Source organism: Bos grunniens, chromosome 24 (genome assembly GCF_055505025.1).
Source record: "Bos grunniens cultivar Pamir isolate PY7600 chromosome 24, Bosgru_T2T1.0, whole genome shotgun sequence".
Classification (NCBI taxonomy): Eukaryota; Metazoa; Chordata; class Mammalia; order Artiodactyla; family Bovidae; genus Bos; species Bos grunniens.
In genome coordinates, this window is record NC_141188.1 from 44,544,684 (window position 1) to 44,569,972 (window position 25,289).

The 25,289-nt window shown below is 39.8% G+C and overlaps 1 protein-coding gene across 9 annotated transcripts in view; it reads right to left on the minus strand.

The window, feature by feature from the left end:
* Positions 1-25,289, minus strand: part of SPIRE1 (spire type actin nucleation factor 1) — a 163,120-nt gene that overhangs the window by 51,247 nt on the left and 86,584 nt on the right. For all 9 annotated transcript variants that reach the window (XR_015153982.1, XR_015153983.1, XM_086373253.1 and 6 more), the window contains one exon: positions 21,199-21,324. Coding sequence is in view for 7 of the 9 variants with exons in the window: in XM_086373253.1 (XP_086229379.1) it covers positions 21,199-21,324 (126 nt within the window). In the remaining 2 variants the exon portion in view is untranslated. The remainder of the gene's footprint in view (positions 1-21,198; positions 21,325-25,289) is intronic.

The following is a 25,289-nucleotide window of genomic DNA, read 5'->3' on the forward strand; positions in this document are numbered from 1 at the left end:
CTGAGTGAATTTCTGTCACTTTCAACAGAAAGAATTATGATCTACCATGTCCCCTTAATTCAGAAACATGAATTCATGCTTCCGTGTCATAGGGGTGGTCTGGTGGAACACTACAAATAGCACAGGCCCTCCTTCCATCCAACCATGGTCGTTATTGCTCTGACACGTCCCCGAGAGGGGTTGTAGCCAGGACGGCCTCACTGTTAGGACTCCACACATTGCTGTCTTCACCTGTGCTGTGACAAAACCCTCAGCTCCCTGCTGCTAAGATCCAACATCTGCTCTCTGTATGAGGTACCATTTCACACCAGTCAGAATGGCTGCGATCCAAAAGTCTACAAATAATAAATGCTGGAGAGGGTGTGGAGAAAAGGGAACCCTCTTACACTGTTGGTGGGAATGCAAACTAGTACAGCCACTATGGAGAACAGTGTGGAGATTCCTTAAAAAACTGGAAATAGAACTGCCTTATGATCCAGCAATCCCACTGCTAGGCATACACACTGAGGAAACCAGAAGGGAAAGAGACACGTGTACCCCAATGTTCATCACAGCACTGTTTATAATAGCCAGGACATGGAAGCAACCTAGATGTCCATCAGCAGATGAATGGATAAGAAAGCTGTGGTACATATACACAGTGGAGTATTACTCAGCCATTAAAAAGAATACATTTGAATCAGTTCTAATGAGGTGGATGAAACTGGAACCTATTATACAGAGTGAGGTAAGCCAGAAGGACAAACATCAATACAGTATACTAACGATATATATGGAATTTAGAAAGATGGTAACAATAACCCGGTGTACAAGACAGCAAAAGAGACACTGATGTATAGAACAGTCTTATGGACTCTGTGGGAGAGGGAGAGGGTGGTAAGATTTGGGAGAATGACATTGAAACACGTAAAATATCATGTAAGAAACGAGATGCCAGTCCAGGTTCGATGCACGATACTGGATGCTTGGGGCTAGTGCACTGGGACGACCCAGAGGGATGGTATGAGGAGGGAGTAGGGAGGAGGGTCTAGGATGGGGAACACATGTATACCTGTGGCGGATTCATTTTGATATTTGGCAAAACTAATACAATTATATAAAGTTTAAAAATAAAATAAAAAAATAAAAAAAATAGTGATGATAACTTAAATGAATGGCCTGAGAATTTCATGCTTCTTCATTTTTCTGAACAGACACTTCCTCGCTGTGTCCCTTTGGACAGTCACAGCTGCTCCAGTCCTCAGTTTGATCTTCTCACTGTAAAATGCAGATGCTCATAAATACCTTTTAAATTATTTTAATATTACATAAAATAATATCCAAGAAATGCAGCGTGTGAATTGGCTCATATTAAGCACATTAAATATAAGTAATTTAGCAGTTATTTGGTAGACATAAGTTACTACTGTTGTGGTTGTTCAGTCGCTCAGTCATGTCTGATTCTTTGAGACCCCATGGATTACAGCACTCCAAGCTTCTCTGTCCTTCACTATCTCCTGGAGTTTCCTCAAACACATGTCCATTGAGTTGGTGATGCCATCCAACCATCTCATCCTCTGTCATCCCCTTCTCCTCCTGCCTTCAACCCTTCCCAGCATCAGGGTCTTTTCTTTTTTTTTTTTTTCAGGGTCTTTTCTAATGAGTCAGTTCTTCACATCAGGTGGCCAAAGTATTGGAGCTTCAGCATCAGTCCTTCCAATGAATATTCACAGTTGATTTCCTTTAAGATTGACTGGTTTGATTTCCTTGCAGTCCAAGAGACTCTCAAGAGTCTTCTCCAACACCACAATTTGAAAGCATCAGTTTTTCGGTGTTCAGCTTTCTTTATGGTCCAACTCTCACATCCACACATGACTACTGGAAAAACCATAGCTTTGACTCTGTATACAGACCTTCGTCAGCAAAGTGATGTCTCTGCTTTTTAATATGCGATCTAGTTTTGCCATAGCTTTTCTTCCAAGGAGCAAGCACCTTTTAATTTTGTGGTTGCAGTCACTATCCTCAGCAATTTTGGAGGCCAAGAAAATAGAGTCTGTCACTGTTTCCATTGTTTCCCCATATATTTGCCATGAAGTGATGGAACCAGATGCCATGATCTTCATTTTTTGAATGTTGTATTTTAACCTAGCCTTTTCACTCTCCTCTTTGACCTTCATCAAAAGGCTCTTTAGTTCCTCTTCAATTTCTGCCATTAAAGTGGTATCATCTGTATATCTGATGTTGGTGACATTTCTCCCAGCAATCTTAATTCCAGCTTGTGCTTCATCCAGCCCGGCATTTCACATGATGTACTCTGCATATAAGTTAAATAAGCAGGGTGATAATATACAGCCTTGATATATTTCTTTCCCATTTTTGAACCAGTCTGCTGTTCCATGTCCAGTTCCAGTTCTAAATATTGCTTCTTGTCCTGCATACATGTTTCTCTGGAAGTGGGTAAGGTGGTCTGGTATTTCCATGTCTTTAAAGAATTTTCCATAGTTTGTTGTGATCCACACAGTCAAAGGCGTTAGCATGGTCAATGAAGTAAACATTCTTTTGGAATTCCCTTGCTTTTTCTATGACCCAGCGGACGCTGGCAATTTCATCTCTGGTTCCTCTGCCTTCTCAAAATCCAGTTTGTACATCTGGAATTTCTCAGTTCACCTACTGCTGAAGCCTAGCTTGAAGGATTTTATGCATAATCTTGCTAGCATGTGAAATGAGTGCAACTGTGCAGTAGTTTGAACATTCTTTGGGACTGGAATGAAAACCGACCTTTTCTAGTCCTATGGCCACTTCTGAGTTTTCCAAATTTGCTGGCATATTGAGTGCAGCACTGTAACAGCATCATCTTTTAGGATTTGATAGATAGCTCAGCTGGAATTCCATCACCTTCTCTAGCTTTGTTCACAGTAATGCTTTCTAAGGCCCACTTGACTTCACATTCCAGCATGTCTGGTTCTAGGTGAGTGACAACACTATCGTGGTTATCTGAGGCATTAACACTTATTTTGTACAGTTCTTCTGTGTATTCTTCCCACTTCTTCTTGATCTTTTTTGCTTCTGTTAAATCCTTGCCATTTATGTCCTTTATTGTACCCATTTTTGCATGAAATGGTCCCTTGGTAGCTCCAATTTTCCTGAAGAGATCTCTGGTCTTTCCCATTCTATTGTTTTCCTTTGTCTCTTTGCAAAGATAAGAAGGTTTTCTTATCTCTCCTTGCTATTCTCTGGAACCCTGCTTTCAGTTGGGTATATCTTTCCCTTTATCCTTTGCCTGAACTGAAAAATTCATACTCAAATTGAAGAAAGTAGGGAAAACCACTAGGCCACTCAGGTATGACCTAAATTCAAATCCCTTATGATTATACAGTGGAGGAGATGAATTGATTTAAGGGACTAGATTTGGTAGATAGAGTGCCTGAAGAACAATGGACAGAGGTTCGTAACATCATACAGATGGTGGTGACCGAAACCATCCCCCAAAAAAGAAATGCAAGAAGGCAAGGTGTTTATCTGAAGAAGCCTTAAAAATAGCTGAGAAAAGAACTGAAATGAAAGGCAAAGGAGAAAGGGAAAGATATACCCAAATGAGTTCCAGAGAATAGCAAGGAGAGATAAGTTACTATAAGCCAATGAATATCTATGAAGACTTGATTGTGAACACTTTCACTCTATCACAAAAACATGTCTTTAAAAAAAAAAATTTTCTTTACCAAATAGGATCTCTTTAGTCTTCTGTGAAGTAAAAATCTTAACTCAGCAATAAATCAACATAAAATAGCTGAGAATCTGTAAATACTATAATTGAACAAACCTGAACAAATGTGCAATGAAGAATCTCCGGTTTTGTCATTAGCAGCAAAAACAAATGAGTTATTAGAAAATAAATTACAGATTTTTATAGTTTTAGAGACAAGCTTCTGTCAGTTATAGTCTAGGTTCTGAATAGTTGGTGTTTTTTTTTTTTTTTTTTTTGCTTGCACAAATGTAATAACAGATGCCAACCTGTGCTTGGAATACGGTGAGAAAGTCCTAACAGAGAGCACCCACATGGCAATTAACTCTCCCCATTTCTGACATAACCATTCTCAAGCTTGCAATTAGAACTGCTCTCTGCCAACATTTTTAGTTCCCAGCATCTTAAAAATAAATAAAATCTACCCTGGGAATCACAAGTACATCAAATGCTCAGAGTAGTTTTAATGTATTTGCATAGATTCAACATCAGCTCACACATAAATACCTCTTTTTAGATTAAACCACCCTTATGATATACACATATGTATATATACATGAATATAATACAATTATGTTAATATACAATATACAAATTATACAAAATACGAATATACAATTATATTAATATATTATTATAATTATATTATTATAATACAATATATATGTGAATATAATATACAATTCATATATTAAAATATTTTAACAATAACATTTGAATAATCACCCTTTTCCTCCATGTTGTTAACCATTTAGAACTGTTATTTAATGGTATTTCTCTGTGAAATGGGTATATTTTCAGTTAGAAACTTTTACATGTGTAAAAATGAGTGTCTCAAGAATTCCTTGGAAAAAATTTACTCAGTTAAAAGATACTAATATACTTTTAAAGAAATTACTTACATAGAGATTATTAAATGCATATTTCAAGTGATAAAGTTGCTAATATAAATAATGCCTATAATAAATAGAACATGTATATCAGCTCCACAGAGTAGAAGCCATGATGTCCTTCCTAATTCAGATACCTTCACCACAGAAAAGCAGGAAAAAGGACTTTATTATCATATTTATCAGGCCAAATTAATATTTTTGAAATTATAGCATAAAAAGCCCCCAGTTACAGCAAATCTTGTGATAAATGGAAGTCTTTCATGCATATTAAAGAGCTAATGGATAATTACTAAAGAATATTATTTATATTTTCTTCAACCTTTATGACACTTTCTTAAAGATATAACATGCTCCTTCTCCCAGAGGGATGGAAGAGGGAGAAGATATGAGAATCAGAGCATTGTACTTAATGAAAAATGTAAAAAGATACTAAACTATAGATTTATATTCTGATAGCACGGCAGTAAAGGAATCCATCTGCCTGCCAATGCAGGAGATGCAGGTTTAATTCTTGAGGAAGATCTCTGGAGAAGGAAATGGCAACCCATTCCAGTATTCTTGCCTGGAGAATTCCATGGACAGAGGAGCCTTGCTGACTATAGCTCACAGAGTCGCACAGAATTGGACACTACTGAGCAACTGACCAAACAAAGCTTAATTTGGATTTCTACAGTTCACTAGAGAAATTAGGAAAAGTATAGATGAAGTCTTCCTTTCATGCACTGGAGGAAAAAATGGCAACCCACTCCAGTATTCTTGCCTGGAGAATCCCAGGGACGAGGGAGCCTAGTGGGCTGCCGTCTATGGGGTCGCACAGAGTTGGACACGACTGAAGCGACTTAGCAGCAGCAGCAGCAGATGAAGTCTTCAAAATAAAAGAAATTCATTTCTAGGTTCTAGAAAAGGAATACTGTTGTTCAATTCTCCCAATACTGTTGTAGACAGACAGACACACACACACACATAACACTGGTCAAGAGTGTAATGCCTGTCTCTGCCACAGATGGTTGGACTCACAGTATCTCCCTAAACGTATCTCTCTGCCTTTTCAGTTTTTATACTCATCAACTATTCATACCTACAGACATCAGAGATGATCACTGTAAAATAATCATTGAAATATCAGAGACAATATTTACAAATTATATCACAAAAAGCTATTTTCTTAGTAAATGCAAATCCAATCCAATAAGAAAAACCAATACTCCATTAGAAAAATGGGCAAAGAATATGAGTAGGTAATTTAAAAACACAAACAGCTCTTAAGCATGTGAAAAGGTACCCAATATCATTCATAATAAGGAAAACGTAAACTAAAAGTAAAATGTAAACTAAACCTCTTGAGAGTCCCTTGGACAGCAAGATCAAACCAGTCAATCCTAAAGGAAATCAATCCTGAATATTCATGGGAAGGATGAAGGCTGAAGCTGAAGCTCCAGTACCTCTGGCCACCTGATGTGAAGAGCTGACTCACTGGAGAAGATCCTGATGCTGAGAAAGATTGAGGGCAGGAAGAGAAGGGCACAACAGAGGATGAGATGGTTGGATGGCATCACTGACTCAATGGACATGAATTTGAGCAAATTGCGGGAAACAGTGAAGGACAGGGAAGCCTGGCATGCTGCAGTCAACGGGGGTCACAAAGAGACTTAGTAACTGAACAACAAAAACTGAAACTATGAAAGATAAATTTTTACTTATCACTTAGGAAACACATTGTGAAGATGTAGAAAAATAGAAACTCTTAAACATTTTCAGAGAGTATCAATTAGTAAACATCTATGGAGGATAATTTAATATTTTATGAAAAATATAAATGCACAATTTCTCTGACCCAGCTATTCTACTTTTTGGAATTTGTCTTACACATGTAAGACACACATGAAAATCGCATTCATGAAAAATAAGTTAAAAACTATCTATTGCCGCATTGTTTGTAAAAAGCAAAAGACTGGAAGCAACTTATTTGTTGTCAATAGATGACAGATTACATCAATTACAGCTTAATCAGACAACAGAACATCATGAAGACACACTAAATGTGAACACTACACGCTGACATGAAATGATCTACAAGATACAATATTAAATGAAAAAAAGGAAGGTTCAGAATAACATAAAAAAGGAAGAAAAAATATTGCTATTTTTCTGTTAGTTATACATATATTGTCTGTGTGAGGACGCAGAAGAAATTAATGGTTTCTTCTGTGGGAGAGACTATGAGTGGCTGAGACAGAGGGTGAGGCTTCCTGAACTACTCCTGGATTCCTGGAAGTATGTGAATTTGTTTATTTGTTTATAAGTTAATCAGTTCAAGAAGTTACAGGACCTGACAGGTAGAAGAGTTCTGACATGATCTTTTACAGAAAGGATTCTTCTGAAACATTTTAATAGGGAGGGCAGTAACGAAGGCAAAGAAACCTAAAGGCAAAGAGAAGGTAATTTCACCATTGCTGCTGAGGTGCGTGTTCTGGCATTTGCTCACATTCACAAAACAACAAATCAAACAGAAAAGAGAGAGACTTTGACAAGGATTCTAAAAAGTTACAGTGATAGATGATTTAATCAAAACGAACAAATGGCAACCTTACAAACAGACATCTGGTGGTAGACTCTTTCTTTCAAAAAATACGTTCACCACTTGGAGGACTAGAATTCTGTTTTGGCTGTAGGGAGAAATTTCCAGTTAATTTAAATGTCGTCACAGTCCTGAATATTCATTGGAAGGACTGACGCTGAAGTTGAAACTCCAATACTTTGGCCATCTGACGCGAAGAACTGACTCATTTGAAAAGACCCTGATGGTGGGAAACATTGAAGGAGGGAGGAGAAGGGAATGACAGAGGATGAGATGGTAGGATGGCATCACTGACTCGATGGACATGAGTTTGAATAAACTCCAGGAGTTGGTGATGGACAGGAGGCCTGGCATGCTGCAGTCCATGGAGTTGCAAAGAGTTGGACACGACTGAGCAACTGAACTGAACTAAATGTTGTCGCAGTTTTATTATTAGAGGTGTTGGGAGCAGACATGAGAGGGTAGGCCAGGAATATGAGAAAGCTAATTAAAATATACTTCAACATGTGAATGAGACAGAGGTCTTGTGGCTTATCTCTGTGAGTGCGTTCAAACAGAAGACAGCCTGAAGCCACATCACGGTACATGTCCGAGGTGTCAATGTGCTGACTGGTGATGGCACCAGGATACAGGTGGATGTGATTATTGGCTGTGAGATACTGGGAGGGGGAATATTTGTTTTTTTCAACCAATTACAGGTTATAAAATGTGGCTATTTAACTTAAAAAAACAAGACAAAAGACAGTTTCGTAACAGCCTGATTGTTTCTAAAAAGTGTTTTTCCCCTCAGCAAAGAAAAGATACTTTATTGCATATATAATATTTTAAGTAAAATATTTTAGCAATATCTTATTTAAGATTAACTGAGCTCAAGGATTTCATCACAAAATTATGATTCTTGTATAGCAGTAACTGAACTAATATATGTAAATCACTCAATAATGTATTACACCAATAGCTTTGATGATATAGTGTAAAATTACTCAAGTAATCTTTTGAAAATTCATAACGAACCATGCTGATTTCCCATTCACCTTCTTAGCCCACAATTTCAATATATGGTCAAAACTAGCAGCTAAAAACAGACTGGCTCTAATCTGGACACTGAGAAATCATCCTCCCATTACAGGGTTTTATTATACATAGGTTAAGATTTATCCAATCAGAAGAATCTGACTACAAAGGAGTAAAACAGTCATATGTGAGTGAGAATCACTCAAACGCTTAGAAAACTGAGGCTCTGGAGTAATGCTGCTTCTTCTGGAGCTCTGAGCACAGGAAAGGCGCCCCACTGCGCCTCCATTCCCACGCCACAGCCCACACCCACTGCCAGGGCAGCTGTTCCTGGATCCCAGCTCCTACTGGAGCACTGTGTTCAGTCTGTGTCCCCAACAGATGCATGGCTGCTGGGAGAGCTGCGGAGCTAATGTGCACTGCAATCTCAGAGCCCTGTCTACGCATGGTGAGTGTGCAAGAAATATTGGCTGTCATTCACTGCAACTGCTTAACAGGAGAGACGTATCACATGAATGATGAAATTCTGCCCTTTGATCCTAATTCCTTTGGGACCTAGGTTTTCCTCAGTCACCAGGAACTGCATGGCTGAACACAGCTGCTGCATCCTTACAGGTCCGAATAGTCCAACATTCTGGCTTACAGACTCCTCCCATACATCCTCATCTCCTATCGCCAGATCCACTTCTGGCATTTGTCACTATTCCTACAACACGAGAAGGGCACTAATCCCACTTCTGTCACCACGGGCAGCTAACAGCGTATTCTGCTGAACTGGGCTTCAGACTCCTCTCTGAGAAGTGAGCAGGAGGCAAAAGGTAGTACTGCCTACTTCTCAGGACTTCGTGAGGGTTAACGTCCTTATCAGAGCAATGAGCAAGAGACACTCAGGGATTTTAAGTGCTCATGTGAAAGTGACATAAACCGTTTGAGCCCAGAGCTGCAGCTGAGGACTTTGGGTCTTTTTCCCTTCAAACTACATAAATTTCCTTAGACTGGATATCTCCGAAAAATTAATAAAAATCCAGGAGCACTCCATCTTACCCATACTCCTCAGGTTCCCTGGACAGCAGCTCAAATACATGTGGTGACTATAAAAGAGTTAAAGGTTAATTCTCTTTTGCTCCATTTCTTCTTGAAAGTTAATGCATTAAACACTTAGAAAAACTGAACTATAGAAAAAACACGCCGTCAATCAGGTTGAAAAAAAAATCCCATTATTGAAGGACCCTAATGTTGCGTGAGGCCAAGGAAGCAGCCAGGGGAGCACACCTAAAAAGACAATAGGAGATGCGTCCTTGGTCCCTAAGTCCCTGACAGGGTTGGCAATATAAACATGGTCCTTGTCCTAAGAAGTTCAGTCTAGAGAGGAGACATATGTCAACAGTCATCCCAATACAGTGTGGTAAGTGACAGAAGCCAGAGCAGAGTGCTCTATGAATGAACACAGAGAATAAAGAAATTAACTTCCATCAGTAACACCATTTCAGGACAGTGGGCATCTGAGCTAGGTCCTAAGAGTAAGGAGGCACTTTCTAAGTGAGAGAAGAAAAGGACAGTTCCAGCAGGTGCAGAGGCCCTTAGCATCAGGGGCTGGAGGGAGGGCAGCAAAGCCTGCACAGGGAATGAAGAGCCACACAGCTCAGTTGGGGCCTCACTGTGCACGGTCTTGATGCCGTACTCACGGGTCTAAACGTCCCATCTACACGCACTGAGAAGCCAGCACCATCCTCACATGGGCACAGAGCACTGGAGGACAGGCTCCATATGTGAAGAGGGAAACTACATGAGGAAGCTGTGCCACAGCTCAGGTGCAAGAGGTCAGACCGCTGCCCAAGGAAGCACAGGGACACTAAAGAAGATCTGTATCTGTAGACAAGTCAGGGGTCAGGGCACCAGGGTTCTAGAGACCTGGTAAGAAACTAGAGGTAGAACATCCAAACCACAAGTTCTCCACGTCATTCACCACTGATCAAATATTTACAGAGGCTCTATTATTAATTCACTAGGGATGCAGCAAGTGAACTGGAGAGAGAAGGTCTCTGTCCTCTCTGAGAATGTGTCCTGGTGGCAGGTTATGAGTGAGCAGGAAGAGAGACCAGCAAGACAGCTCTGGACTGTGACGGCTGCTAGAGAGGAAATACACAGAGCAATGTGACTTTCAAGGAGACAGGGAGTGCACTCACCGTATAAGGGTGTCTGAGGAGGCCTCGGACACCCTTCAGCTGAGGACGGAGGATAAAAGAGAAGAACCATAACAGAGGGTGAATGAACACAGCATTCGTAAGAAGGGTTTAAGGTGTCAGCAAGAAACTTAATAATGAAGCACCAGAGGTGCAGCTACACTTGAGAAGAGATTCAAGATCATTCTGATGTGATAATTAGAAATGACAATCTACACTGTGAGATCCTGCCTCTGAAGAAATCCAAGATGGCTCTACTCTTATCAAACGTCTCATCCCTCAGGGATCAAAATGTTTCGGGGTATTCTACTTGCATTCCAAGGTGGATTGTATGTATGGCACAAAACACTTCAAGGAGAGAAGATTTTCATCATTTGGAGTATATAATCTTCTAACAGAAATTAAGACTCTAAAAATCTTTCACATGCCTTCTATTTAGCATTCTTACTTCAACAATATGAACATATAATATTTCAGAATGCTTGGTTATTTTTACTCACTCAGTTGTGACTGATAATTGTTTTAGGAATTTCTTCTTTCCAGGGATTGGTTTACCACTAGATTTTTTAAATACAGAAGTTTTTAGTCCCCACCGATATCAGTACTTTGCCAACAAAGGTTCGTCTAGTCAAGGCTATGGTTTTTCCTGTGGTCATGTATGGATGTGACAGGTGGACTGTGAAGAAGGCTGAGTGCCAAAGAATTGATGCTTTTGAACTGTGGTGTTGGAAAAGACTCTTGAGAGTCCCTTGGACTGCAAGGAGATGCAACCAGTCCATTCTGAAGGAGATCAGCCCTGGGATTTTTTTGGAAGGAATGATGCTAAAGCTGAAACTCCAGTACTTTGGCCACCTCATGTGAAGAGTTGACTCATTGGAAAAGCCTCTGATGCTGGGAGGGATTGGGGGCAGGAGGAGAAGGGGACAACAGAGGATGAGATGGCTGGATGGCATCACTGACTCAACGGACGTGAGTCTGAGTGAACTCCGGGAGTTGGTGAGGGACAGGGAGGCCTGTGCGATTCATGGGGTCGCAAAGGGTCGGACACGACTGAGCGACTGATCTGATCTGACATCAGTACAGTAGTAATCAGTACTGACTTTAGAGCTCAACATTGACAACACTGAGCTTTCTTATAAAATTCATCTCAAATTTAAAATATTAAACAGCATAAAATATATAAAATAGTGTACACTAAATTCAGAGCAAATTTTAGTGGGAATGCACTTAAAATGTGTATCTGCATACATTTTACCTACACAAAACAAGACTTGTACAAAAATAAGGAAAATCTTGTTGAATACTTAGTCACATGAATTTTACTTTCTGCAGAGCATTTTAAGACTAGAAGGAATCTTACCATGTCTAATTGGCCCCTTTTCCCTTTATAAAATGAAGAATAAAGAAATCTTACCATGTCTAATTGGCCCCTTTTCCCTTTATAAAATTTAGAATAAAGAAATCTTACCATGTCTATTTGACTTATGCAGTCATATAAATAACGAGTGAAAGAATGCACGCATGCTAAGTCACTTTCATCATGTCCAACTCTTTGTGACCCTATGGACCGTAGCCCACCAGGTTCCTCTGTCCATGGGATTCTCCATGTAAGAACATTGGAGTGGGTTGCCATGCTCTCCTCAAGGGGATCTTCCCAACCCAGGGACTGAACCTTCATCTCTTATGTTTCCTGCATTGGCAGGTGGGTTCTTTCCCACCAGCACCACCTGGGAAGCTCTAAGTGAAAGAATATGAATCACCAAAAATAAAGGGGCTTTTAAAAATGATTAATGTTTAGGATTTTCTATGTAGAGTATCATATAATCTGCAAACAGTGAGAGTTTTACTTTTTTTCCAATCTGGATTCCTTTTACTTCTTTTTCTTCTCTGATTGCTTGTGGCTCAGACTTCCAAAACTGTTGAACAGTAGTGGTGAGTAGTGAGTATGGGTCTTGCTCCTGATTTTAGAGAAAACGCTTTCAATTTTTTGCCATTGAGGATAATATTTACAGTGGGTGTGTCATATATAGCTTTTATTATGCTGAGGTATGTTCCTTCTATGCCTGTTTTCTGGAGAGTTTTTATCATAAATGAGTGTTGAATTTTGTCAAAGGCTTTCTCTGCATCTATTGAGATAATCATACGGTTTTTACCTTTCAATTTGTTAATGTGGTACATAACATTTGACTGATTTGCAAACGTTGAAGATTCCTTGCACCCCTGGAATAAAGTCCACTTGGTCATGATGTATGATCTTTTTAATATGCTGTTGGATTCTGTTTGCTAGAATTTTGTTGAGGATTTCTGCATCTATGTTCATCAGTGATATTGGCCTGTAGCTATCTTTTTTTGTGGCATCTTAGTCTAGTTCTGGTGATGGTGGCCTCATAGAATGAGTTGGGAGTTTGCCTTCCTCTGCAATTTTCCAGAAGAGTTTGAGTAGAATAGGTGCTAACTCTTCTACTAGAGCTAATCAGTGAATATAGTAAAGTTGCAGGATATAAAATTAATACATAGAAATCCCTTGCATTCCTATATACTAACAATGAAAAAGCAAAGAGAAATTAAGGAAACAATCCCATTCACCACTGCAACAAAAAGAATAAAATACTTAAGAATAAATTTACCTAAAGAAACAAAGGGCATCCCTTGAGGCTCAGCTGGTAAAGAATCCTTCTGCAATGAGGGAGACCTGGGTTTAATCCCTGGGTTGGGAAGATCTCCTGGGGAAGAGAAAGGCTACCTACTCCAGTATTCTGGCCTGGAGAACTCCATGGATTGTATAGTCTATGGGTTGCAAAGAGTCAGACATGACTGAGCGACTTTCACTTCACTTCAAAGAAACAAAAGACTTACATACAGAAAACTATAAAACACTGATGAAAGAAACCAAAGATGACACATATAGATGGAGAAACATACCATGTTCGTGAATTGGAAGAATCAATATAGTGAAAATGAGTATATTACCCAAAGCAATCTATAAATTCAATGCAATCCCTATCAAGCTATCAACGGTATTTTTCAGAGAACTAGAACAAATAATTTCACAATTTTTATGGAAACACAAAAAACCTTGAATAGCCAAAGCAATCTTGAGAAAGAAGAATGGAACTGGAGGAATCAACCTGCCTGACTTCAGACTATACTACAAAGCTACAGTCATCAAGACAGTGTGGTACTGGCACAAAGACAGAAATATAGATCAATGGAACAAAACAGAAAGCCCAGAGATAAATCCACGCACCTATCAACACCTTATTTTTGACAAAGGAGGCAAAAATATACAATGTACAAAAGACAATTTCTTTAACAAGTGGTGCTGGGAAAACTGGTTAACCACGTGTAAAAGAATGAAACTACAGCACTTTCTAACACCATACACAAAAATAAACTCAAAATGGATTAAAGATGTAAATGTAAAACCAGAAAGTATAAAACTCTTAGGGGAAAAACATAGGCAGAATACTCTGACATAAATCACAGCAAGATCCTCTATGATCCACCTCTTGGAGTAATGGAAATAAAAACAAAAATAAATAAGTGGGACTTTAAAATAAACTTATAAGCATTTGCACAATGAAGGAAACTATAAGCAAGGTGAAAAGGCAGCCTTCAGAATGGGAGAAAATAATAGCAAATGAAACAACTGACAAAGAATTAACCTCCAAAATATATAAGCAGCTCATGCAGCTTGATACCCAAAAAATGAACAACCCAGTCAAAAAGTAAGCCAAAGAACTAAACAGATATTCCTCCAAAGAAGACATACAGATGGCTAATAAACACATGAAAAATGCTCAACATTACTCATTATTAGAGAAATGCAAATTAAAACCACAATGAGGTATCAACTCACACCAGTCAGAATGGCCGCCATCAAAAAGTCTACAAACAATAAATGCTGGAGAGGGGATGGAGAAAAGCGAACCAGAACCCTTTTACACTGTTGGTGGGAATGCAAACTGGTACAGCCACTATGGAGAACAGTGTGGAGGTTTCCTAAAAAACTGGAAACAGAACTGCCATACGACCCAGCAAACCCACTACTGGGCAGACACACTAAGGAAACCAGAATTGAAAGAGACACGTGTACCCCAATGTTCACTGCAGCACTGTTTACAATAGAAAGGACATGGAGGCAACCTAGATGTCCACTGGCAGACGAATGGACAAGTTGTGGTACATATACACAATGGCATGTTGAATATTACTCAGCTATAAAAAGGAATGCATTTGAATCAGTGAATGAGGTAGATGAAACTGGAGCCTATTATATAGAATGAAGTAAGTCAGAAAAACACCAATACAGTATTTTAATGCATATATATGGAATTTAGAAAGACAGTAACAACAATCCTATACGCAAGGCAGCAAAAGAGTCACAGATGTAAAGAACAGACTTTTGGACTATGTGAAGAAGGTGAGGGTGGGATGATTTGAGTGAATAGCATTGAAACATGTGTATTACCTTCTGTAAAACAGATGACCCGTGCAAGTTCAATGCAGGAAGCGGGCACTCAAAGCCAGTGCTCTGGGACAACCCAAAGGGATAGGGTGGGGAGGGAGGTTCAGGGAGCGGGGGACAAACGTGCACCTGTGGCTGATTCATGTCGCTGTATGGCAAAAACCACCACAATATTGTAAAGTAATTATCCTCCAGTTAAAATTAATTAATTAAAAAGGTCAATGTTGATATAAACATTTTAGATATACTATAAATAAAAAATGAGTTATTTGCTTGAGAAAAAGATTTTTTTCAAAAGAAAGATTATCTTTAAACAGCATACTTCTCTGACACATCAAGTTTTTCCTACTACAGTTAAGAGCTAAACCTCTTCTGTGAAACAAAGTGCCTCTTGGGGGAATGGGGCTGGGGCTCACCACACACTCTACATGGAGACAGTAGTGTCAGAGCAGCTAGGAACACATCACACCAGTCAACTGACTTTCTAGTCTGAACACAATTTTATCTCATCTCTGACATTTCTATGCCACTCCTCTCTTTTCTCATTTCCATATTACTTCACACCTAAACTTAAATGACACCACTCCTCCTCCCCTCCTGTTCCCATCTGTGTGCATTTGTGAGGCAGACACACACGCTTGCACACATGTTCCCTCATGAGCCTCCTTGTTCCTCAACACCAAATTCTATTCTGACTCACACGCCCTTTTCCCCTGCTGCTCAGGAGCCTGAATCTGAGTGCACACGAGGAATCTCTTCCAAGGACTCTAGACAGCCACCTTCCAGGACAGTGCGCTACAGGTGACTGTCCTTGCAGGGAGACAGCAATAACTGCCAAGGGTGCCGGTGCCAGGCTGGAGAGCACATGGGATAGAAAGGCAGCCATGAGAAATGCTGAGAGCGTTGTTTTGTGGGAACCATTAAGCTAAGTGTCAGTTTACTGATCTGCAAAGTGGGCATCACAGGGCTGTTCATGGAGACTAAGTGAAGCAAGCAAGAGTGGCCGCTTTGCAGCTGTGGGCATAAATAATTGGGGAAGCAGCAGGGCTTAAAGTCTGAGGAATTGATAATTTCATTTAACAATAACAAAATCAGGGATGGATGCTCAAAAACTACTTAGACAGCACTGAACTAAAGCACACTGCCATTAATATAATTTCCTTTTTTCAACCAAAATAATTTACACTTGAAATTGCCAAGTTCAATTCTCCCCTCCCCACTGTACTTGCTCACCAGCCATACCAGCCAGTTTGGACCAGGCTGTGGTGGGGTAGGGGGTTCACTGGCACAAGGGCATGGCTGTCTCATCTTTCATATGACCTGCTGCACTGAGTGTATGGCACTGAAAGGACAGTCCCTCCATCTATACTTGTGTTCCAGAGTATCAACTGCTTAGGAGACACTGGACTATGTGCTCATTTTCCAGGGTATCAAATTGCCTCTGAGACAGAGTAACAGCAGCCAATCCAAATCCTATCATTTACAGAACAATCTTCAAGGGTCTCATTCATTGTTTAAGAAGGAAATCATTGCATTATGAAAAGGGATTAGAATGAAATGAATTTGCCTCCTAAATAAATAGATGAACTAAAGGTCTTGTGCTCTGCAGAGCAGCCAGGTCTAGCAAATGTAATGACCTCTAATACAATTACAACACTGGGAAATTGATTATAGGTTTTACGTTTTAATAAACTGCCAACTGAGCATATGAGAAGTTTAACATAATTAAAATACTTTTGGTCTATCAAATCAAGAACATCAACACTGAGCTCAAATGTTCTGACACTAATATTTTACCCTAATTTTATATACACACATGCACATATACACAGATATATTGGTTACTCAAAACATCACTGATAATCCGTAATCAACCTGTTGAATCAGGTTATTACTTTGAAAATTCCAGTTGATATGTACTAACTCATAGATACAGAAGAAAGACTGTCTGATTCTTAAATTGTATATTTTGAGATCTTCAGGGAAAATACCAAATTAGCACAGAGTATTTTATTAGTGTGGACTTAGTATTCCTGAGACTAGGTTAAAGGTTAAAATGACTAACATACAAGCATGAACCAATATGCATAAAAATTTTCTCTAATTTAAAGAAAACTGCATATATCAAAGAGGAAGGGGGAAATCCACTTGGATCCAGTAAAAATTTACTCCTAAAACCTCAGTGTTGACAGGCCATGCATAAGTATAAAATCTGTAATGAAACAGTACAGAACATTACAGTACAGAACAGTACAGAACACGTCAGGATTTCCACAGGTTTCACAGCCTGCCTTCTCAAGACTCCCTGTTAAATATCTCTCCTGCGTAAACTGAATGGAGAGCACTCCAAGACCTCAATAACAGCCATAAAACTTCTCATATTTACTAGAAATATCTGGATCATAATGTTTCCAAAAGTCAACAATGCCTTCCACCATAAAATTTCTGATATTCTAAAAAAACACAGATACAATGCATAAATTATTTCAGTTCAACTAACATTTCTAGAGTGTTTCCTGCGTGCAAACACTCAGTGAGTCATTAACAGGAAGATGACTTAAAGCACAGTCATTTGTCTCAAGAAGTATCCAGCCCAGCTATGGAGAAAGAGCTCAAAGACATAAGAACTCCTAGGGAAGCATGAGAAGTGTGGGGAGTACAGGACACAGAGGAAGTGAAGGGTGGAGGGAGATGACACATGAGCAGGGTTTAGATGGGTCAACAGGAGACCACCAAGAAGACAAGGCAGGGAGAGAAATCCAGACAGAAAGCATGAAGTATTATACTGGGGTCTCAGACATATAGCAAGCACAGCACATTCAGAAACTAAGTTAAAAAAAAAAAAAAGAAACTAAGTAATTCTGACTAGATAGCACAAAAATGCAACAAAGGGAGAGTTGAAAAGGAGAATAAAACATGAGTAAGTGAAATGCCAAGAAGGCCTCACAGGCAACACAATGGAGTTTCATTTCACCCTCCAGGCAATTGGAATCACGTTATGCTATGCTAAGTCACTTCAGTCATGTCCGACTCTGTGTGACCCCAGAGATGGCAGCACACCAGGCTCCCCCGTCCCTGGGATTCTCCAGGCAAGAACACTGGAGTGGGTTGCCATTTCCTTCTCCAATGCATGAAAGTGAAAAGAGAAAGTGAAGTCGCTCAGTCGTGTCCAGCTCCTAGAGACCCCATGGACTGCAGCCCACCAGGCTCCTCCATCCATGGGATTTTCCAGGCAACTGTACTGGAGTGGGGTGCCACTGCCTTCTAGGAAGCAAATTGCCTGTGTCAAGCTGCCAAGTGTCCAACGGTCAGAAGGGCCAGCCAAACTGAAAGTGGCAACTGGCCCTTACTCTCCTCTGCATCCGAGCAGCCAAGAAGCCAACAAGGGTATTTTGCTCCCCTGCTTCATGTCCTCCCAAGATGGCACCAGTATGGTCAGATGATGGGGAGTGCAGGTCGGGGGCTTCCTCACTGCAAACACGTCATGCCCTGGGCTGCTGGGAGGGAAAGAGGGGAGGGAAGTGCCTCAGCTGAGGCTCTTGGTGTAGAGGCACTGGACGATGAGGGCAGGTGCACATGAATAGCCATGGGCAGAGCGCCTGAGTCCTCACTGTTCCCTTCAAAAAACCAGAGTGCAGCACCCAAGTCCTGTGCAGGGAGGGTGGCCTGCCAGGGAAAGCAGGCCTCGGCTCAGGCCTGGAAAACCACACGGAGGCCTGGGCCTGGAGTCAGACCCCTCAGGTCAGATCTGTGATCTGCAGGAATCACTCCCAGACACAGAGGAAGCTGAACTGGATGGATTCACAGTGATCAGGCCAGCAGGCAGCTACTGGAATACTCCAGGTTGCACATGTGGACTGAACTCTTGATAAACAGACTCTCATCCACAGAAGACACAGAGTGAATCCAGGAAGGGCTGATAAACTGGAAGAAAAGGCGTAGGGGGGTCAAGAGACAAGACCAGTTCAGCTGGCAGTGAGGGATGAGTTCAAAGGACAGAGCTGCATCAGGGGTGATTTCCAAGATAGAATGATAGCAGGTTATCATGAGGACAAAGGTATGTTCGGGCTTCCCTTGGGGCTCAGCTGGTAAAGAATCTGCCCTCAATACAGGAGACCTGGGTTCGATCCCTGGGTTGGGAAGATATCCTAGAGAAGGGAAAGGCTACCCACTCCAGTATTCTGGCCTGGAGAATTTCACAGACTGTATAGTCCATGGAGTGGCAGAAAGTTGGAAACGACTCGAGTGACTTTCACTTTCAAAGGTATGTTCAGGAATGCAGAGTGCTGAGGTAGAGGAGGGTCAAGGATACACAGCCAGAGTTGCTCTTCATCAAACAAATCAGTCGAGATGATGGCAGATGACAGTGTCAATGGGCTCAAGAGTAGCAGAAGTGGATGGTGTGGGGTTCTGGTACAAGTGTGAGGAGTCCTGATTAAGAAGCAGCAGACCGAGAACATCACCCATCCACCCAGTCTGAGGACGTGCAGCCATGAGGGCAGAGCAGCCTCGCACAGAGGAAGCAGAGAAAGCACTGCCTGGGGGAGCAGGAGTCCTCAGAGGAGACTGAGGTTCAGAGGAGATCTTTCTAAACATGGAACATAGTTTCTAGAAAGAAGGATGGAAAAAGCTGAGAAGAGATCAGCAAAGTAAGGAACCAGAGCAGGAGATGATCAAACTGGACAGAACCAGTATCTATAATGACCCAGACATCAGGTGCTGCTGGAGGTGACAGTGGGACATAAAGCCAAAACCCTGACCCAAGGTCCCCAACCTTTACCAGGGCCTGGCCAGTCTCTACAGGCATCAAAGCCACTAATGGTCCCAAACACTCGTGTTCTTTTACTCCATTTGTGACATGTCTCTTTAAACAGACTTTTACTTAAAAAAAAAATCTCTGAGAATTTGTTTGGCAAAACAAAGTTTTCATCAAGAGTAAAAAAGAAACACAATTGTTTATGCTCACTGGAATAGAAAAAATATTTATTAATACTGTTCTTTAATTCAGAAATGATTCCTAAGAACATCTGTGTTGGGAGGATTCTACAAACTCATTTACTTGACCCTAACTGCACAGGACTCTACTCGCACTCTGAAAATAACAGGAGCCTCTCTGAAGAAGACTATCTCAATTCCACCAAGCTGGGGAAGATAATTACCAAAAGTGATCTTTCTAGAAAACCTATTATTCACCAAACCTTAATTGAGGCTGTCTTTCGGGTGTGCCCTCAGACCCTCTGTCCTCTGGTCCTCTCCAGGAGGAAAAGCTAGCCCATGAGACATGTTTATATTTATTCTTCAAACAACATGCAGTTCACCCTTTCCACCCTGTTAAAGACTTTCCCCTTGGGTCCAATTCTATAAATTCCTAGAAAAATAGATATAACTTTTCATTAGCTTATCAAAAAAAGACAAATTATAAGCAGAATCCTGGTTAGACCTAAATAAGAATTCTTGGAGCTCTCATTCACAAATATATTAACAAAACAGATCCATTCAGGGTGATTTACGAAGAGTAATCTGGCTCAGACACCTGAATTTTCCGTATTAGCACAGCTAAGGAGTCTCACTTTAATACAAGTTAGTATTGTCCTTCTTCCCTTACAAATCTCATATGTGTCTCTCCCCAAGCTGTGTGTCATTGTGAGTTTTAAACTAGTGTCTCAGATAAACTCCATACTTTAGTCACAAAAGAAACGATAACTACCACTGATCATATACTAAGCTCTTACTATGTGCCAGGTGCCTTACCCAGACCTCAAGAATCTTCACAACTGTGTCTGTGGGATGTAAAATATGGCAATTCACCTTGTAAATAAACGAGTGTGATTCTCTCTGGACTCCACACATAGTATTTTTAACTTATAGACAATGATAAATAATAAAATAGCTAACATGAGACTCTGGATTATCTTAATTCACATCTCCTGCATTAAATACCTAATCACATCTACTATGTAAGTTAAATTACCAGAAGTGCATCTTCCTTTCCGAGTCCGTATCCCTTCCTCAAAGACACGCTAACATGCTTTAAAATGGAAAAAAGAGAGGCAGAAAGAGTTAAAAAAAAAAATCAAGTCATATGGGAAACTGATTCAACCAGTTCAGCAATATTTATTTTCCATTTGTAAGGAAGCTTTATGAAAATCTGTTTTATCACATGGATTCACATGGTAACATTTTAAGGAACAGATTTCATTTTGCCTAAGTTGCTTCTTTCCTGAATAATTTTCAGCACTCATCAGAAGGATAGAGATAAATACTTTAAATGACATGATGGGCAATGTTGGAAATCAGGTCTGTCTTTCACAATGCCCGAAATAGGGAGCAGCAGCACTCACCTCCTTCGCACTCTTGATTTTGGTCAGAAATGTATGCAGCTCCATCGTCTCTGCAAACAGTGCACGACATACTGCCTGGTAATGATTTGGTGCCTCTGCTTCAGTCGGGAGATGAGCAGCACACAACTACAGAAGAGGAAAACAATGGTGCCTGCTTATTATCTGTGGTTTTAAGGTACCTGAAATGCAGACAAACCTGGTAGTGCCCATTTTCATATCACATGGCAAGGCAACCCCATGATTACCATGACCCAAAGCTGAATGCACAACAAGACCACCAGGGAAGTCCACACAATTATACAGAAAGAGGTTTGTGACTAACAATCCCCCAGCACAGGTGAGCTTCCAGAATTAGCTTCTACTTGACAATGACAGCACATGTGTAAAAGTGTGGCCTGGGAGTAGAAGAGGGATGACCTCTTACAGAGTACTGATAATAACTCAGGTATTTTAATAGCTACCATTTATTATTTACCACACCAGGTCCTATATTTGCATATTATATACACAGCATAACATCATTTACTCTTCCATGTAGCCCTGAATTAGCACCACTTTACAGCAATGAAACTGAGGCTTCAGAGGAAGCTAGTGACTTGTCCACGGTCATAAAGTTAACATAAGGGAGGAGGATTCAACACAGTCATACTTGATTCTGAAGCCCAAGCTCATGCCAAAACACGCGGAGTTGTATAATTTGGTAGTAAGAATGCCAAGAAGACATGTGGACTACTGGGAAGATGCCTCATCATTAGATGGGCAGTGGTGGAAAGAGGGCGGAGGGCAACTGTGACACTTCCAGTCCTGATGTCATCAACAGTACACAGCCCATAACTACTTCTGGGTCAAAGATGCAATTTAATGCCATGCACAGCAATTTAGAAAAATCAAACAATTTACTATATTGTAAGGCACGTCCTGTCAAGACTATAATGCATTAGGATAATTTTATCTTTCTATAATAATTTTGCATCTGTGTACAGTAGTTATGTTTTAATGTATTTGCATTAAAAATTGTAAGTTCTCCCTTATTCTTTACCATATGCTTGACATTAATATATATTTATTTAGTAACTTGTATCTTTTGGAGAGTAAGAGATATCTTTGTAGCTTGTAATATCCTTCATAATGTGGCTTTCTGTTATTTTTCATTTGTAATAAGTATTGTATGCAATTTAATATATTACTATCTTTAATAAAATACATTCTCAGGAAAATATTTCAGCAAGTATGTCAGCAACAAACCTTCTTCACAAACAGGCTAAGAACTGATGCAATGGGAGCATGAGAGCAAAATCGCACAAGTTTAATTATTCACAGAGCAACCAATGAACAGAGTGTATTTTCTGCTCAATTATTTTTATATGCAGAAAAGAGCTTCTCACATAAAATTATCATTTCCAAGGTGATGAAAGGCAACTGTTAGGACTTCCATCTTTCACTAGTTCCACAATTTTATACTCCAATTACATGCTGTGAAATATGGCATAACATTTTTTACTGTAATTCATAGTAAGAAATGCTATGGATTTCTTACTTATGCATCCTTACTATGCATAAGGATTCAAACATATGCATAAGTGTATGTTTTATACACAAACATTTTACAAAATGAAACTTAAACAATCAACTGATTTCACAACCCACTATCAGGTTGTACCCTGCAACTTAGAAAACCTGGTGTAAAAGTCTAAAATCTTTTTACTGTATATGATATAATTGTATATGTAAATAATCCACAAAAATTATTAGCACTAAGAAATTTTAGCAAAGTTGGGGGATACATGATCAACACAAAAACATTCTATTTCCATTTTTTCAATAGTAAAAAAAATAATAATTATACTAAGGAATAAATTTAACCAAGGAGGTGTAAGACTTACACACTGAAAACTATAAAGTATTGCTGACAAAAATTAAAGAAGACAAAAAAATGGACAGACATCCTGTATTCATGGGTTGGAAGGCTTAATATTGTTAAGATGGTTGTTGTTCAGTCACTCAGTTGTGTCCGACTCTTCTCTCATGGACTGCAGCACTCTAGGCTTCTCTGTCCACCATTTCCCAGAGCTTGCTCAAACTCATGTCCATTGAGTTGGTGATGCCATCCAACCATCTCATCCTCTGTCGTCCCCTTCTTCTCCTGCCTTCAATCTTTTCAAGCATCAGGGTCTTTTCCAATGAATGGGCTCTTTGCATCAGTTGGCTAAAATACTGGAGCTTCAGCTTCAGCATCAGTCCTTCCAATAAATATTCAGGGTTGATTTCCTTTAGGATTGACTGGTTTGCTCTCCTTGCAGTCCAAGAAACTCTCAAGAGTCTTCTCTTGAGTTAAGATAATAATACTATACAAAATGATCTACAGATTAAATGCAATTCCTAACTAAATACCAAAGGCCTTTTTGAAGAAATAGAAAAGCTGATCCTAAAATTCACGTGAAATTGCAAGGGCCCCAAATAGCTGACACAATCTTGAAGAGAGCTAGAGACTCCAGCTTCCAAATTTTAAAACTTACCTCAAAGTTATAGTAATCAAAACAAAGTGGTGCTTGCAGAACAACAAACATAGATTAATGACACAGAACTGAGAGTCCAGAAATAAACCCATATATCTATGGTTGATTGATTTTTGATGAAAGTGCCCAGACCATTATGGAGGGAAAGAATAGTCTCTTCAACAAATGATGCTTGGAAAAGTGGATATCCACATGGGGGAAAAAAAAAAGTTGTACCCCTACGTCACATCATACATTATGAAATATTAACTCAAAATGGATCAGTGACCTACATTTAAGAGTCAAAACTCAAACTCTTCAAAGGTGAAGTGAACCTTCATAGGGGTGAACCTTCATGGTCATGAACTTAGTAGCAGTTTTTAAGACATGATACCAAAAGCACTAGATACAGCATATCTTACTTTACTATAGCACTATATTATGCATTGCAGATAGTGTGTTTTTTACAAACTAAAGGTTTGTAGTGACCCTGTGCATTAGGCAAGTTTATCAGTGCTATTATTCCAGCAGCACTTGTTCACTTCTTGTCTCTGTGGCACATTTTAATAATTCTTGCAATATTTCAAACTTTTTCTTATCATTATTTTATGATTTACTTTATTTTATTATTATTTTATTTTTACTATTTTATTATTATTTGTTGTGGTAATGTGATCAGTGATCTTTGCTGTTACTATTGTAACTGGTATTTTGTTTTACATTTTAAAGTATATATTGTTTTTTAGATATAATGCTATTATACACTTTAAAATAGACTATGCTGCCGCTGCCAAGTCGCTTCAGTTGTGTCCGACTCTGTGCGACCCCATGTACTGCAGCCTACCAGGCTTCTCCGTCCATGGGATTCTCCAGGCAAGAACACTGGAGTGGGTTGCCATTTCCTTCTCCAAGGCATGAAAGTGGAAAGTGAAAGTGAAGTCACTCAGTCGTGTCTGACTCTTAGCGACCCCATGGACTGCAGTCTACCAGGCTCCTCCATCCATGGATTGTCCGGGCAACAGTACTGGAGTGGGGTGCCATTGCCTTCTCCCATAATAGACTATAGTATAGTATAAACCTAACTTTTATATGCAATGGGAAACCAAAATATTCATGTAACTCACTTTACTGCAACCTTTGCTTTGTTGCAATGGTCTCGAGCTAAACCTGCAATACCCCCAAGGTACGGCTGTAAATGATTAGACTTCAAAGTGAAAATTGTACACTAGTCAAAAATGCCATCATCAAAAAATCTACAAACAATAAATGCTGGAGAGAAAAGGGAACCCTCTTGCACTATTGGTGGGAATGTAAATTCGTACAGCTACTATAGAGAACAGTATGGAGATTCCTTAAAAAGCTAGGAATAAAACTACCATATGACCCAGCAATCCCACTACCGAGCACATACCCTGAGAAAATCAAAATTCAAAAAGACACATGTATCCCAACGTTCCCTGCAGCTCTATATACAATAGCCAGGACATGGAAGTGACCTAAATGTCCATCAACAGATGAATGGATAAAGAAGTTGTGGTGCATACATACAATTGAATATTACCTGGCCATAAAAAGGAATGAATTTGAGGCAGGTTA